Source organism: Centroberyx gerrardi, chromosome 9 (genome assembly GCF_048128805.1).
Source record: "Centroberyx gerrardi isolate f3 chromosome 9, fCenGer3.hap1.cur.20231027, whole genome shotgun sequence".
Taxonomy (NCBI): domain Eukaryota; kingdom Metazoa; phylum Chordata; class Actinopteri; order Beryciformes; family Berycidae; genus Centroberyx; species Centroberyx gerrardi.
The window spans coordinates 10,004,295-10,020,474 of record NC_136005.1 but is presented as its reverse complement, the minus strand read 5'-3'; the positions used below and the strand labels follow the sequence as shown (position 1 = coordinate 10,020,474).

The 16,180-nt window shown below is 44.0% G+C and overlaps 2 protein-coding genes across 3 annotated transcripts in view; both read left to right on the top strand.

The window, feature by feature from the left end:
• The window catches only part of LOC139928106 (C2 calcium-dependent domain-containing protein 4C), a 304,401-nt gene that overhangs the window by 219,159 nt on the left and 69,062 nt on the right, over positions 1-16,180 (top strand). The window lies entirely within an intron of this gene.
• The window catches only part of tle2b (TLE family member 2, transcriptional corepressor b), a 77,903-nt gene that overhangs the window by 52,691 nt on the left and 9,032 nt on the right, over positions 1-16,180 (top strand). Inside the window, exons 6-14 of one of the 2 annotated variants that reach the window (XM_071920520.2) lie at positions 262-336; positions 1,864-2,041; positions 3,983-3,999; positions 7,190-7,330; positions 9,173-9,226; positions 12,688-12,855; positions 13,107-13,266; positions 14,197-14,366; positions 14,755-14,831. In XM_071920520.2, coding sequence (XP_071776621.1) covers positions 262-336; positions 1,864-2,041; positions 3,983-3,999; positions 7,190-7,330; positions 9,173-9,226; positions 12,688-12,855; positions 13,107-13,266; positions 14,197-14,366; positions 14,755-14,831 — 1,040 coding nt within the window. Of the gene's footprint in view, positions 1-261; positions 337-1,860; positions 2,042-3,982; positions 4,000-7,189; positions 7,331-9,172; positions 9,227-12,687; positions 12,856-13,106; positions 13,267-14,196; positions 14,367-14,754; positions 14,832-16,180 lie in introns of both variants that reach the window. The other variant, XM_071920519.2, reaches the window with a different exon arrangement.

Sequence of the window (16,180 nt, the reverse complement as noted above, 5' to 3'; positions counted from 1 at the left end):
CCAGGAATGTATTTATACTCCCTGTACAAACAGTGTATGTGGTCATTTCTGCACGCTGCTGTTGTTTTAACACCTTTCCCAACGGTTTCTTCATATAAGGCAAAGAGGGTTATTACTGTGTGGTTACCGACTGTACATGCAACACAGTATGTTCACATATCTGTGTATTGATAACAATGTATTGATAACAATGTCAACTGTCTTTACTTTCTGTGTATGCATCTTGGTGTGTGTGTGTGTGTGTGTATGGTGTCTGTGTAGCACCAGCAACAGGTGGTCCAAGCAGTGGAGAGGGCCAAGCAGGTCACCATGGCTGAACTCAACGCCATCATCGGGGTGAGTCACCTCCCATCGCCATGGCAACACGTACGCACACGCATACACACACGCACACACGCTCACTAGAATAATGCAATCAATGCAGAGCTACATGAGGCAGCATATTACACACACAGACGCAAATGCCTGCATGTAAACATATGCACACACCCGCATGCACAAGTAAATGGTGGACTTACACCAGACATATTACACACACACACACACACACACACACAGACAGGATGATGGTTGTGAGTGCTGTAGCGGAGGGGCTTTCCAGAGCTTGTCAGAGCACTGATCACATTACTGTCTACTTAAAGCCTTTTGTTCCTCCCAGCACTACAAACACTGCTGTCTCCGAGGTGTGTGTGTGTGTGTTTAGTGTGTGTGTGCGCACGCGTGTATGTGTGTGTGTCTAGCGCGCCAGCTCGACAAAACAACACACCAAAACACATCATAATGCTACCCTCAGGAAAATAGCCTCTCTTTATCTGTCTCTGCTCCTCTGCTCTCCACTCCTTCTATCCCCACCCTCCTCTTTTTTTCCTCTTTCTCTTTCTCTCCTTTCTCTGTCTGACACATTTTCTTTCCGGATTTTCTCGTCCCTCCCTTTTGTAATCTTTTATCCTTCCCTTCCTCTCCCTTTGGCCCCCGTCCTCGCTTTCTCCTTTCCCCCCTTGTTTTTTGCCGTCTCTTATCTTCTACTCTCTGAGGTACGCGCTTTCCCTCTTCCCTCTTCCTGCGCTCATTTGCCCTCCCTCTCTGTCTTCCCCCCGCCGTACATCTATCTTTCCTTCACTTTCCATTGCTTCCACCGTGATTTCCCTGCGTTCCTCCCCATCATTTACTCTCTGACACATACTCCCCCTTCTCTTCCCCCTCTTTTACCCTTTCTCTCTCTTTTCCCTTGGCCTCCGTCGTTCTCTTCCCATCCCTGCCTTTCCCCCCCATAATAAATCCCATTCATCGCCCCAACATTTCACTCGTTCTCCCTCGTTTCTCCCTCTTTCCCTCTCCCCTTGCCTTCCGTCTCTACCTCCTCTTTCTCTCTCTCTAACCTCCTGTCTATCCCTGTCTTTCGATTTTTTTCTCCCCTCCCCTTTTCCTTTCCTCTTCCTCCTCCTTGGCGTCCATCTCTCCCCCTTCTTAACCCTCTAATCTCTGTAACCTCACATCTCCCTTCATCTTTCGCTCTCTCATTATCCTCTCTCACCGGCGAATTCTCCAACTGGCTTTCATCTCACTCTCACCTCACTTCCTCATTTTACTTACCTTTCTCCTTTCTACTCTCCTCTCTTTTTGCCTTTTCCCTCTCCTAACCACACATCCCTTTCTCTTACCCCCCCCCCCCCCCCCACTTCCCCTTACGTTCACTTTCTTTCCCTCCCTCTTCTCTACTCTCTTTCACTTTCTCCTCCTCGGTTTCTATCTCTCTCTCCTTTTCCCTCTCTTTTCTAACCACCCACCCCCTTGTCTAACACCCCCCCCCCCCCCCCAAAACCCCTTCCTCCCCGCTCCCTCCCTTCCCTGTGGCCACAGCAGCAGCAGCTCCAGCACCTGTCTCACCACGCCCCCGGCATCCCCCTGACGCCCCATCCGTCGGGCCTGTCCCTGGGCGCGGGGGGCTCGGGGCTCCTGGCGCTGACCGGGGCCCTGGGGGTCTCGGCCCACCTCGCCTCCAAGGACGAACGCAACCACCTGGACCCCGAACATCTCCGAGGTAAAGGGGCTGTCGAATTTTAGCCTTGAATTTAGTCCTAAAATGTTATTTTTTACGATAAAAACAAGTAAAAAAAGTTTGATCCTCAAGAGCCAAATTCAGCGGGAAGTAAGCCTATGACACTTCATTATGTTGTAAAAATCATTTTGTACAAGTTTGTCCTTTATTGAGCAGTATCAAATGAATAAAAACAAATAAAAGTTGTATTATTATAAGAAAATGTGAAATGTAAACTATAAATCATGACATATTAACCGCAATTTTAATTTGAATCCTCTAAATGGGGCAGCTGATCAACTAGGGAGCCAGAGAGCTGAGATCACATTCAAATAAAACTGATAATTAATTTGGTCAGTATGTCATCACTGTATGCGCTGTGGGACTGTACAGAAGGTATACTTGTTTCTAATGCAGTTTCAGTTGTTTCAGGAGCTTCGTATCGCTTAGGTCAGTAGCTTAAAATAAGGTAGATCACTCTGTTTTGAGATATTGTCACTTGTATGCAGAGATAGCCTTCTGTGAATCACTAGAGGAGAGGAGAGCAGTAGTTAAGATTTCACACCCAAAGTTCATGGGAAGATTAAGACAGGTTCCTGAGTGATCTTGGAGAAATCAGTGGCTTTTACAGCAGGACTTGACCAGGGCTTTTAATTTTATATGAAGCTACTGGCTAGGTCACGTCACCACAGTCCTTTAAAGACCCTGCAGATTGCGTTACGTTGAATGAAATATGTATGATCGTAGCTAGATTTGCAGTCTAACATCAGTATATTTCTTTTCAGGTTAGCCTAAACAAAATGAATTACTGTGCAAAATAATTTCTGACTCCCAACAACACTATTGAACATTTTGAGAAAATATTCGGTGGGGTTGAGTACCTTATATAAAAATAATACTGGACGAAATTGGGAGTAATGGATAGATAGAATAATACTGGATGATATTTCAGACTGAAACCACTCAGCAAAGAATTTCACACATAAAAGAAAATTCAGCTATTTTTTTTTTTTTATATTTTGCCTTTATTTCATTCGAAACTGAATTTAATTCCACTAGAATGGACCAAAAGGCTGCACAGACGAACTCTGACATCAAATGTAAAAGTGAAGAATAGATCATTTTAAAAATAATTTTAAATGCACGCATCAACAAGGCAATACTATACATCATTTGTGTCAGGTACTGATGTGAAAGTCTTGAATCCTCTCCATAATTTGTTCAGAAAGTCACCTTTTGGACTGAATTTGAACTCCGTTGTTTAGATTGCTATCATAATATGGACAGACGTATTCATGGTGATTGTGTAAATGCAAGAGAAACTATTTCTCCCAATGAACTCCCATTCACCCTGATAGAATATCTTATCTTTGCTCTCTCTTTCAGGCACCGGGCCAAGAGAGACTGGCTCATGAATAAACCGAGAGCTAGAAAGAAATAAAGAATGAGCGAGAGTAAAAAAAAAAGGGAGCGAGATAGAGAGATCAATGCGCTCATACCATTATATATTGGCGTGTTCATAGTTTAACGTCTGTGTGTGCGTGCGTATGCGATGCGTGTCTGCGGCTGTGTGTGTTTCTGCCCTTACATGAGAAAGACAGAATGAATGAAAAGATAGATGAGTGTTGAAAGAGGCAACAGTGGAAGACAGAGAGCTTTGTCTGGTTGGGGAACAGAGAGAGAGAAAGAGGGAGAGAGAGAGGGAGGGGAGAGGAGAAAGGATACTGGAATCATGCACAATAGCAGGTCTGTATCTTTATTAGAGAGGAGCAGTCGTAGTTCAGCCTGACCTTGGCTGGCTGTTGTTATTATTATCAGGACTGACGTCAAACTTTCTCCCTTTTCCCCCCCTTCTCTCTCCATCCCTCTCTCTCCCCTCTTGCTCTTTCCCTTTCTCCTCCTCTGCTCTGTTCTCTCTTCTCCCCTTTCTCTGCCCCGTCCCAGAGGGAGCACCCAGCAGGGTAAGCAACTGTGTGTGTGTGTACGTGTGTACGAGTGTGTACATTTATATGAGTGGAAGTCTTGTGCACACGCACATTTCACCTCGTGTCTGTGTGTGTGTGTGTGACAGTGATAAACTGAGGGAAATGGAGAAGCACTGTAAAGTGGCCTCTAAAAAAGGCTGTGTATTGCTGGAGCACAGCCAGAAGTAGCACAACTCAACGCCAGCACAATAGCTGCTCAACACTATCAACCTTGAGCTCCTCAAGGTTTCCTACATCACACTTAACATCTGAGTTTCCGGCATTTCGCTGTTATCCAGAGGAAATTACAATTTGAGCAAACGGACGAACAGCAACTATTTGTTTTTCATCTGGTTATCTGCAAGAATTACAGAACAAGTGAAAGGATGCAAACCCAGTAAGCAGGGAATACTAGCCCATAATAGTCTAATTAGTATGTAAACATGAGCAACTTTTGCATGAAAATATATACTAGAGCAGAGATTCCCAAACTTTTCATGTCAAGGAACTCCCAAATATTAACAGATTCGACCACTGAGATCCATTTCATAAGATTTTGTCCTTAGGAACCCCATCTGCAAAGATTTTTGTAGTTATGATTTAGTATAGAATTGCATAACAGTCATTACTATAGGAGAGGTGATAACCACAGTCGGGAGAGTGAAACCTATGATCAAATGAGTCATCTGTGCACATTCTCCCTATTGTGTAGTGAAATTACAGTACTAGAAGACCGAAAAGTATGTTGTGCCGAAGAACAGTCCATGATTGGGAGGCCGACTTTGTAGCCCCATATGATGTTTGTTTAGGTCTTTACATCAGAGAGCGCTTTTTATTATGGTAGCGCTGCCATTTCCAAGACAGAAAATGTACCCTGACCTCTAGAAAATCATCCTACACGCTTTCACAATCAACTTATCTACAGTATCTGTTTGGAAAGTGGTTATCAGTGTTTACGAGGGACGTGCCACCGTGCTAGAGGAGTGACAACAAAGGGAAAGATTGGAACGTTATCACCTCTTCTTTCCTGACAAAACAAGGAAAGTACCTAATTTCTGTGCGTTGGTAGATTGGTCAAATTATACTATAAGCAAGGAAAAAAGATGAGGGAGGAAGCGGCGATAACATTGCAATCTTTCCTTTTGTTGCCTCTCCTCCATCATGGTGGCATGTCGCTAATAATCAGTGGTAACTATTCTCCAAGCATCACATGACAAGCCGCTATTCATTGTCTTTCTCTCATTCTTTATGGATCTGTATATCAGTGTGACTTTAGGGCGAGTTTAGGGGACTTGTTTGGTTTCTTTGTACAGGAGAGAATAGTCAGTGTTCACTAATACAGACCAGACTCTTCTAGGTGCATAGAAGTAACATATTTCAAAGCTCAAATCCAGTGGTACTCTCCTTTAATTAAGTGTAAAGGTAAGGGGTGAGAGGATGGATTTACCATAATTGAAAGGTTTTAAAACTCCTAAAACCCGCCCTGGACTGAGAACACACAATGTGCATTGAAACGGGAAATGTATATAAATGATCTACCGTTTGTGCTTATTTTGTTTTGCTGTCGTGAAAAGTCACAGTTAATCGCCTGGAGAATTAATGTCATGCAAATGGGCTGATTTGAATTCAGTGGAAGTCTACGGCTGGTCCTTTTCTCTCTGGCTGCAGACCGCCCTGCTCTGTGAAAGTCGTGTTAACATTCCCTAACTGTATTGGCTGCAACGGACAGCTGGCCTTCATCAGTGTAACTGTTGATAACACAGAGAGAGAGAGAGAGAGAGAGAGGGAGATGGAGAGTGAGATTGAGGGGGGAAAAAGAGAGACCAAAGAGAAGAAAGGGGAAGAAAAAACAAGAAAAATAGGGAGGGAAGGTTGTAAAAAAAAAAAAAAAAGAAAAAAAAAAGAAAGAAAGCCGGTGAGTCTTTGTCTTGGCTTTTATTGCAAAATGAAAATGATTTAAGACTGCTATAGACTTTACTTTCCCTCCCTCTCTCTATCCGCACTGAAACCCTTAGCATAATTTAATTGCTAAACACAATGCTGATTGTTAAGCACCAGGAAAATATTTCTCTCATGAGCTGAGGTTTGTGCTGAACTTAGCCAAGCATTACGGAGCGAGGGAGGGGAGGGGAGGGGAGGGGGGAGGGGGGAGGGAGCGAAGGCAGGGGAGAGATGCATATCAATCGGCATTTGTCAGAAAGCCCCGCGCCAGTAAAACATCTTGGAATTTTAAGTGGAGGGGAAGAAAGGGACAGCGAGAGGAAGTGAAGAGAAGGGAGAAGAGGGAGGAGGAGGAGAAGAAGAAAGAAGAGAGAGAAGTTTGTTGAGCCGCACTGAGGTCCATTGTGCGGTTTCTCCTCTCCTCCGTCCAGCGCTCCTTCCTGTCGGCCCCGTGGGCTCCTTCCTGTCTGACTCACTGGCGTGTTAAACCTTACTGTTCTCGTCCTCCCCACAGGGGGGACAGAGGAGGACAAGTGGCCCTCGCTGAACCCCCTGGCCCCTGCCCCAGCACAACACATCACAACACAACACAATGCTTTGATCGGCTTTTCTGAGCGCCGAGCACCGGGCCGGGCCGTATTGTAGATATGCCTGCGCAGCTTTATTGGCCAATAATGAGAGTCATATTTTACATGAAGGCTGGTGTGTCAGGGGAAGAGCGCTAATTAGCTTTATGGGTTGTCCAGCGTGCTTCTATGTGTCTTAACCTGTGCTTACGTCTGCTGTCTTTGGAGTGTGCTCGTGAGTGTGTGTGTGTGTGTGTGTGTGTGTGTGTGACATGCTAAAGTGTGTGTGTTCATGTTTTATGTGGGTTTATGTTTGTGTTTCTGTCAAATGTGCTTCTTCATGTCTTTACCAGAGCTTATGTCTGCAGTCTTTGGGGTGATATTTTGTTTGTGTATTATGTTTGTGTGTGTGTGTGTGTGTGTGTGTGTGTGTGTGTGTGTGTGTTTGTCTATCCAATGTTCTGCTTCACGTCAAGACCTGTGCTTACATCTGCTATCTTTGGCGTAATTATGTGTGATTGCGTGTGTGGTTTTTTGTGTGTAACGTGCTGTGTCTGTAACAAAATGTCTGTTAATGTTTTCACAATTGTGTGTTTATGTTTGAGTGTTTGTCTGTGTGTGTGTGTGTGTGTGTGTTCATAATTTGATGTGTGTATCTGTGTCCGTGCCTCCCCCCCCAGAGTAAGTCGGTGTCGTCGACAGACAGTCAGCCTGCAGAGGAGCGGCAGGGTCCGTCAGGAGGCTACTCCTCCTCGCAGGGAGGAGCCGAGGCCAAGAGGAGGCGCTGTGACGACAAGGAGCCCCTCCCACCCCACTCCTATGTACGTGTGTGTGTGTGTGTGTGTGTGTGTGTGTTTAACTGCATTTCTGTCCTTGTCCTTCTAAGATGAGATAATGAAAATGAAATGAAGTATGAAGATACAATTAAACTCTAATGATCCTTGTGGGGAAATCAAGTACTTGCAGCAGCAAAAGTAATAGGATACAACAGGGAAAAATAGATTCTAAACATAAAAAAATAGAATATGAACAATTGAGGTTATATAAACATATAAAACAGATGCAGCCGACAAGTCAACGTTATGTAGACTGTATGGGAAAGAGTATGGATACTGAGTACTTACATATATCGATTTACATACAGTTGTTACACAGCAGTATTGGTTGCTTACTTAAAAATGGATTACTATATATGAAATATGTGCTATGTTTAAATGATATTTATGTGTAAACGCCACATTTTTAGAATATAAAAATATAAATGTTGAACCACTACGAAACTATCGGTATATATGTGTGAAACTGAAGGACATTTACATGATGTGCACATGTGCATCATAATTACATTAAGTAGTCTGCAGAAAGCCATACGCATATCCAGAAAGCGTCATGGCGTGCATGTGAGTCTGTGCCTGTGTGTGTATGTATGACATCGGCCATGACATCATAGGCCACACGGTGGTTGAGGGCTCCCGGCCAATGGGAGACGTGTTTGGTTTGGATGGGTCCAATGGGGAAGAGCAGGGAGCCAGAGGGGATGTAATGCCAGAGGAGAGACGGCCAAGGCAGATAGCTGTAATGAATTAGATGGCTGTGTGTTTGCAGTCTGGAGGATTGATTGACACCGGGAGTCTGTCTGTGCGAGGCGGCCTCCGGCTAAATCAGTTTGGCATCAACAGCAACAGTCCGAATCTTCTCCTCCATTAGTTTAGAGCGAGAACAAGCGCAGATAGTTTCCACTTTTCCGAATGCTTTTCCTCTCTTTCTCTCTGTCGAGCCGTATTACAGCTCTCATTTCTCTCTGTCTGCCGCTCGCTCTTCTTCGCTATCTCTCTCTCCCTGTCTCTTTATCACTGTCTCTCACTTTCTCTCTGTTTTCCTTCTCCCCCTCTGCCTTTTTCGCTTTTTCTGACTTTGTTTTTCCCCTTCTATCTCTGTTATCTGTTTCATTTTCTCTTGATCTCTCTCCTATCTCTCTTTTTCTCCTTTTCCGTTTTCTGTTTCTCTCTCACTCTCACATGCTCCAGCCTCTTCTCTCTCTCTCCTCTCTATCTCTCTCTCTCTCTCTCTCTCTCTCTCGCTCTCCATTTCTATATTCTTATTCTAGGAATAGGCTGTAGACATGGCCCTGTTTTGGCTCTGTATAATTAGGTACTGATGTCACTCCACACTGATGTCAATAGGAATATCAGGCCATGATCACATCAAAGCACTGTTGCCATGGTGACTAAGTGCCATCGCTCTCACCCTAGAAATAGAGAGAGAGAGAAAGAGGGAGAGATAGAGAGAGAGAGAGAGAAGAGCAGTGTTATGGCTAGACGGAGAGAGAAAGAGAGCCATGGGTGGGCAAAGAGCAAAATGTACGTGTGTGTGTGTGTGTGTGTGTGTGTGTGTGTGTGTGTGTGTGTGAGAGAGAGAGATTGTGTTTGTGTGCATTTATGCAGGAGATGTTGGGTGAGTGTGTGAAAATATATCTCTGTGTTAGATGTTGTATGGCCTACTGACAGACAAAGGAAGCAAAGAGCAGTCAGTGATATTGATATATCGATCTGTGTGTGTGTGTGTATCTTTTTTATTAATGCCGTGTATGCGTCCGGGTGGGTGATATTGACTATCCAGAAATCATATAATTTGTTCTCTGTTCTGTCCTCTTTGTTCCCCAGGACAGTGACGGAGACAAGAGTGAAGACAACCTGGTAGTGGACGTCTCCAATGAGGTGAGTCGCATATCTCCGTAGTTTAGAATATCTTTGGCATCCTCGCCCTTAAAGGAATACACCAAGTTTTTGGGAGATTGGTCAACGTACCTGTTAAGTGATGAGAATATAGACACCAAAATCATTCATGTGTCCCCTATCATTTGTTCCATGCACCATGCTGACACTTTAGCACACACTATGTAGAGTGATAGTAGGCGACTAGTTTTATCTTAAAAGTCAGACAATTAGATCTTGTAGCATCTCTAAAGCTAAATAGTAAGTCATTTTAAATGATATGCAGCCAAGTCTGGCAGTATTATGTGGAAGGTTAAAATATGAGTCAAAATATGATATGAAAATAACATAGTGTTTTGATACCAGCTACCACTACTTTCCCTGTTTATATAGGAAGTGAGCGTGGTGGGTGATGGGATACAGTGTGTGGCAAATGAATACATGGTTACTCACGGGAAATAGTTCCAAAAATAAATCCAGCTAATGATATTTCATTTTTTAAATTTAAGAATCTACAGGCCTTATCATAAAAAACACTAATAGCTTCTTATTACTACAAGGTCAGTCTTACTTTGGATAATGCTAGTCACCCACTATCACTCAACATAGTGTAAGGCTTTGATCACATAGGACTCCTAATCTCCCAGAAACTCATCCTAGAAACCATACATTGGTACCAACATATTACTGCTTTGTCTTCATCCAAGAGTCTCACAGAAAGTCTTCATTACTTCTCCATCATGGGAATACACACAGTCTAGCCACCCATTGCTGTTTTGTCTTCATGTAAAAGTCGTATATCTTCATAAGAAAATATCTCTGATCTTCGACACTCCCCTCTTCATCCTAGAGCAGCATTTCTTCTCTCTTCATAGGAATCCATCTCAAAAGTAATATTTATGGAAGTCGTACCAACCCATCTCTATTACACTGTCTCTGCTTTCTTCTGAGCACTTCACCATTAGTCCACATAGAAAACATCTCTGTCTTCACAACAACCCCCTCATTACCACACAGCCACGTTTATACAAGTGCTGTACATCTCCGTCGCAGAAAATATCTTTGACTTCCTCACTGAGCCACAAATTACTAGCAATCTTTATCCGAGAGAGGCTCTCTGACACCGTACTGCAGCCCGCACATCAATAAAGCATGCGTCCAACATTAGGAGGAGCAATGTTGCTGGTTAGAATAACTTTAGATGGACCTGACAAAACCTGGAACCAGCCTCCATCCTCCCCATAACCTCGCCTCTCTAGCTGTCTACGGTTAAAGTCAACACATGAATCTGGTCCACGGTGTGTGTGTGTGTGTAAGGGTTATAATAGTTTTGTGCTTTGCATTAGTTTTTTTTTATTTTGATTGGATTTATCAAATTGGGAGTTCAATTTGAGTCTAGTTTCAGGTAGTTTTCAGATGAAGTTTCAGAGATGTTCAATTTGAGTTTTTGTCTTATTTATTTTCAGTATTAGTTTTAGCATTTGGACTGTCATGGATGAGGATAATGTTTCCTGAGTCACTATTTGTGTGTGTGTGTGTGTGTGTGTGTGTGTGTGTGTGCACATCCAGCGTTGTGAAATGTGAAATGAGTCAGTAGGTAGGTAGTGCAGCTCTTCCCTCTGCAGCTTCCTTGTAAATAGGAAGAGCTCCTATGTAAGCTCATTATCAGCCGCCACTGTTTGTGTTCTCTCCTTGTGAACCATGTCTGTCCCTGTTCAACCGGCACACACACGCACACACACACGCACACACACTCTGTCTCTACACATCTGTTTATATCTACCTCTTCTATCTCCGTTTCTGTTTTTCCGACCTCGTGCAACATTTCTCTCTGTTCTCCCATCTCTCTTTTTCCTCTTTCTCCTTTTCCCACTTTCTCTTACCCCTCCTTTCCCTTTTCTCCTCCTTTCTCTCATTAGATAACTGCAGTCTGCCTCATTTAATATATGCAAAGCCGTTTATGCCCCCGGAATATTTTAGTTCTTTAAATACTTCACGCAGTGTACCAAAATATGTTTTATCTAAGCCCTCTGTATTTTGATATTGCACACAAAAGCGGAACCGGTCTCTTGTGTGATTTGGAATCTGGTACAATAGCAGAAAGAAAAAAAAAGTGACAAATGTGGGTAATGGCAGAAAAAGGGAGGGAAGTTCTCTGGTGATCGTTATGTGTGTGTGTGTATGCGTGTGCGTGTGTGTGCATGTATGATTATGTGTGCTCACATGCAAACCTGTGTATGGGTATGTGTGTGCAATTGTGTGTATGTGCGTGCGTTTGTGTACCCTGTGTAAATGCATGTGTGTGTGGCTGTGGTGGAATGTGTTCATGCATGCGTGTGTGTGTGTGTGTGTGTGTGAGTGTGCGTGTGCGTGTGTGTAAGCGCTAAAATGTCTGTGCTGATCACACCGACCCTGTGAGAAGTGCTTACTCCAGCACTCTGCTGCTCTGGGGGAGGGAGAGCTGGCTGGAACAGTGGAAGCTGTGGCTCTAGTGATGAAAGCAGACTGTAACAGCAACACTATCTCCAGGCCCATACACCACCAGCAACACTGCTTCTCTGCAGTCTCTCCTGTTTCAAGTAACGTCGCAAGCCAGAACTCAGAGTCCCCTTTACAAGTCGCAACACATACTGCGGCTTCTAGATTATGTTACATCCTTAAAGTTATAAACTGTGAAATTTTTCATATAAATAAATGTCTGTTTTGCTTCTCTATCGCCGATTCATGTACGACCTATAACCCAGTTCATGAAATCTTTTACATAAGCTGTTGTAAACACCTGGTGTCATGTAGGTCTTCCCGGGAAAAAATCCTCTAGCGCACAGGAGGGGTGTGTTTTATGTTTGTGGCAGCAGCAACGGAGGGTTGTTTGGAATAAATAGAAGAAGAACTGGGTAGTTAGCATGAGCAGCGATAGCCACCGTGACTGAACAGACAAAGAAAACAAACCAAAGAAACTCAAACCTCATTAACGGAAAATCCAGAGAAAAAGACATGACAGTATTGTCGACATTGTTTGATTGTGAAGTAATCTCCGGGAAGTGCAGTGTAAAAAAAAACGCTGTGGCAATGAGCGCTTATCGCGAAAGATGTCAACAAAATAAAAAAAACAAGGAACTTTAGGATTACCACTTTGAGGAGGAGAGTCACCAAGGAGAGTCATAGCGGAAGAAAAGGTCTAGAAATGGACTGCATTGGGGCACAAACTCAGACCCATCGAGGTTCCTTGAGGGACGGGGCTGAAAAACAACAACAACTTATTAACCTTTTACTTAGTTGGCTGTCTCCACTGTCAATAGGCTTTAAAATGGTATGAATTAATATATGTGTAATGTTGACAGCCCTGAGAGACTGGTAGCATTGCTAGTGAGTTAAGTTTCTGCGCCTAAAAAGACAGACGTAACCACTTTTTCATCCTCTGGGCGCATCTTTGACTTATTTTCCCGTTCCTCTGTGTCTCTCAGGAGGCTAACTCCCCTGCCGGCAGCCCCCCCCACTCCCCTCATGGGAACGGGCTAGACCGGGCCCCCACCCTAAGGAAAGAGCTCCCGGGCTCCCCAGGCCCCGGAGAGGCCCCCTCCTCCCCAAACGCCCGCAGCCCCACCCCAGGGAAGTCCAAGGACCCTGCACAGGTACGCTGCATCATCAGCCTTCCCACTGTTCTCAGGGAGCTGCTGTTCTGACTGTGCTGTGCTATTTCAAGTTTTAACATGTTGCTATAGAAACCTACTGTTGCGACCAAGAGCATGGCACACCACATTAATTCACATTCACATTCATTGATAGGTATAAATTTACTGATTATCAAGTGAGCACCTTCCATCACAGATTTTCCATTTGTTATTTTGCGTGTTACATTTTGTTTTCTTTGACTTCCCTGCAGATGGATAAGTCCCAGTCTCCGTTGTCTAAGTCTGGGACCCCGTCCCCGTCCCACCGTGAGTCCCTCACCCCCGGAGCCCCAGGAGCCCCCGGAGCGCCAGGTCCCAGCACCTCCTGCCTTCGCCTGGTCAGCAAAGCAGCGTCCGCCGCAGATCCACTGGGTGAGACACACCTGGCTGTTAACCCAAACCCGGGGAAAAATATAAATCTGAAAATGGGTTTTGATATTGGAACTATTTCAGGGTAAAGCTCTCTGGCCATCACTACATTAATATGTATATTTATAACTGTACTGTATATATTTGTATCTCAGTGAGACAGCAGTTTCTATTGCACAGAGAATTCCAGAGGTTAATGTTAATTATCGCCAGAGGCTATGAGCATGGGGCACGCCTGACCTCTATAGCAGCCACTGTAATGGAGCAAGACCTTGCAAAATACAAGCATTCCTCACATTTCTTTTCTTTTTTTCAATTGACATTTATTGAACTGTTTCTCCTAGGTCTGCACTAACTGTACACTAGTTTGACTGTCAGCCCAATGCTAATCTAACCCATTCAGCCTGAATGTCAGGCCTAATGTTACCTAGCTGGAGCAAATACTGTAGCTTCTCACACGAATGTCATGACTTTCATGGGTTTTACACTCAGCCTACCTCTGCCCTTGATACCTTATATCCTCTTGACCCCCATTATCCTGATTTTGTTTATACTATCATATTAGTGTGGCCTTGTAATGTAATGATATCTCACCTTATGATGTGCATTTTTGGCCACGCCCAGAAATACCTCAAATATGTTATTTCACCCAAATCTCTCAGTTGTTGAGAGCATTAGTAACCTAAAGAGAAACGGGCTTGTGACTGGTAGGACACCAGTTTGAATATTCCTTACTACTGGGAAAAAGTGAGAGGGGATAGGCTCAGCAAAACCCCTCCCAGGGAAAATAAGTTTAATAAAAAAAGTTATCCGTTCCTCTCTGGCCCTCTGTGACTGTTTGTACTTGTGCCTTTTTTTGTTTTTCCTCTATCTTTCATCACTCAATCCCTCCTTCCTCTCATCCCTCCCTCTTTCTATCCCATCCCTCCCCAGCTCTCCGCAGTCCCATGTCTGTGCCCCCCGGTTCGTACCCGGCTCATTTTGGGGTGGTGTCCCACGCAGGACTCAACGGGGAGCTGGCCAGTCCCGGAGGTTTCGGGGGGGCTCTCACCCTCTCCCCCCAGATCAGCGCGGCAGCCAGCGCCTACTCCCGAAGCCCCATGGTGAGTCGGGCGCTACCGTCACTGTGGAGGTCGGGTCACCAACCTGTCAGCAGTCTGATGAAAGGCGTTGTGCTCAAACGTCACACATACATTAATATGTTGGGTGCAGCTTTCAGTGTGCAAACTCTACAAACTCCAAACTCTAACACTGCCTTAGAGTGGAGTGGAGTAGAATTGCATTGTTGCTATATTGTATCTTGTATTGTATTACATCTTTAATCCATCCTATATTTTGTCTATTATAAAATGGATTACATTTAATTGATTTATGAACATTTTGTCCAACTTGTCACTCCTTTTAATAAAAATCGTCAAGAAATCAGCTGTGTACAGTACTGGTATGTTTTTCAAGCTGTCAATCATTCTCCCGCTCTGTTGTCCCCACCAGGTGGCATATGAGTCCCGGTCTCACCTGAGGGCCCCAGGGCTGTCCTCCTCTCTGCCCGGTTCCTCCGGTGGCAAACCGTGAGTTTCTATCCCACTTTTACACAATATCATCAAGACACGTAATACACACACATATGAGGAGTTGTACTCCAAAGTGCTATAGATCCAGTATGGGAAAAATATCATTAATGCACTGAATATCATGGTTCAGTATCTCTGTAATATAGAGCATCCCGTCTATAAAGGTTGTATCATTTTGTGGCTCGAGTTACCCTCTGTCCTTCAAATAGTAATACCATACTTTGATTTATCAGTCACTTTGTAAAATCTGGCGTCACATTTTTCAGTATTTCATTTTGGAATGAAACTCCTCATAAAATGCATACATAGCTGAATAATAACATTCATTGATCTAAATAGGCTTTTATCAGTTTCTTGTGTAGTAGAATGCTCTCTCCCCCGATAAAAACTAGAAAGTATAATTTTCTCCAGTAGATACACCCAGGCCATCTGGGTACTTGTGGGGTTCTTGTTAACTTACCAGCCTGTCTCTATGCCTGTTAGCATTACAAAGTTGTGTGTTTCATTTTTACATTTGGTGGACACTTTTATCCAAAACATCTTAGACTGCTTATAGTGTATGGCTTACTATTTTAGCATGGGTGGCTGCAGCGGGAATCAAACCTCGAACCCCAGCGGCGTGCTTGCCACGCTTGAGCTACACAGGGTCAGTTAGTTATTAATTCTCTTCTCTGTTAATAGTGAAAAAGACAAATACATAAAAGCTGACCAGGCTAACATCATGACAGGCAAACAAAAATAGATAGATGTTCAAAACTGCTTCACTGATAATCTAAAAATATTTGGTTTGGATGGGAATCTATGAGCAGGGAAATAATGTGTTCCCCGCTAGTGTGTTTTTCCCTCCTAGCCCCCGCTCACTGTGTCTTTATATAGCCAGGGCTTCTCAGTGTTGCACAGCAGCCTTGTGTAAGACCTGAAAGCCCTGGACATTGGAGGTACTTTAGAATTTCTTGTGTCAAACACAACTACTCCAGTACACTTTCAGCACACATTCTCCTCGGTTTTGTTGACTGGGGAATTGTGTTGTTTTTGTCGTCTGTTGTGGAGCAGCAGTTCTCTCTCTCTCAGTGCTAATTCGAAATCATAAAACAACCTTGGCTCCCGACCGCTACAGTATTGATCGACCATTAGCAATGGCACGCCAACTCTCTGCCCTGTAATACAATCTGCCATTATGCATTCCAGCCTATGGCTATTGTGGGCCAAGTAATTGCCAGATTTCGGACAAATATTACTGGAGTTCCAAGGCCATTATGGTGTTGTCAGTCTTCGTGACACCGGTGTGTGTGCAGGGGTGTGTGTGTGTGTTTGGGTGTTAATGTGTATGTGTGGGTAGCTGCAGC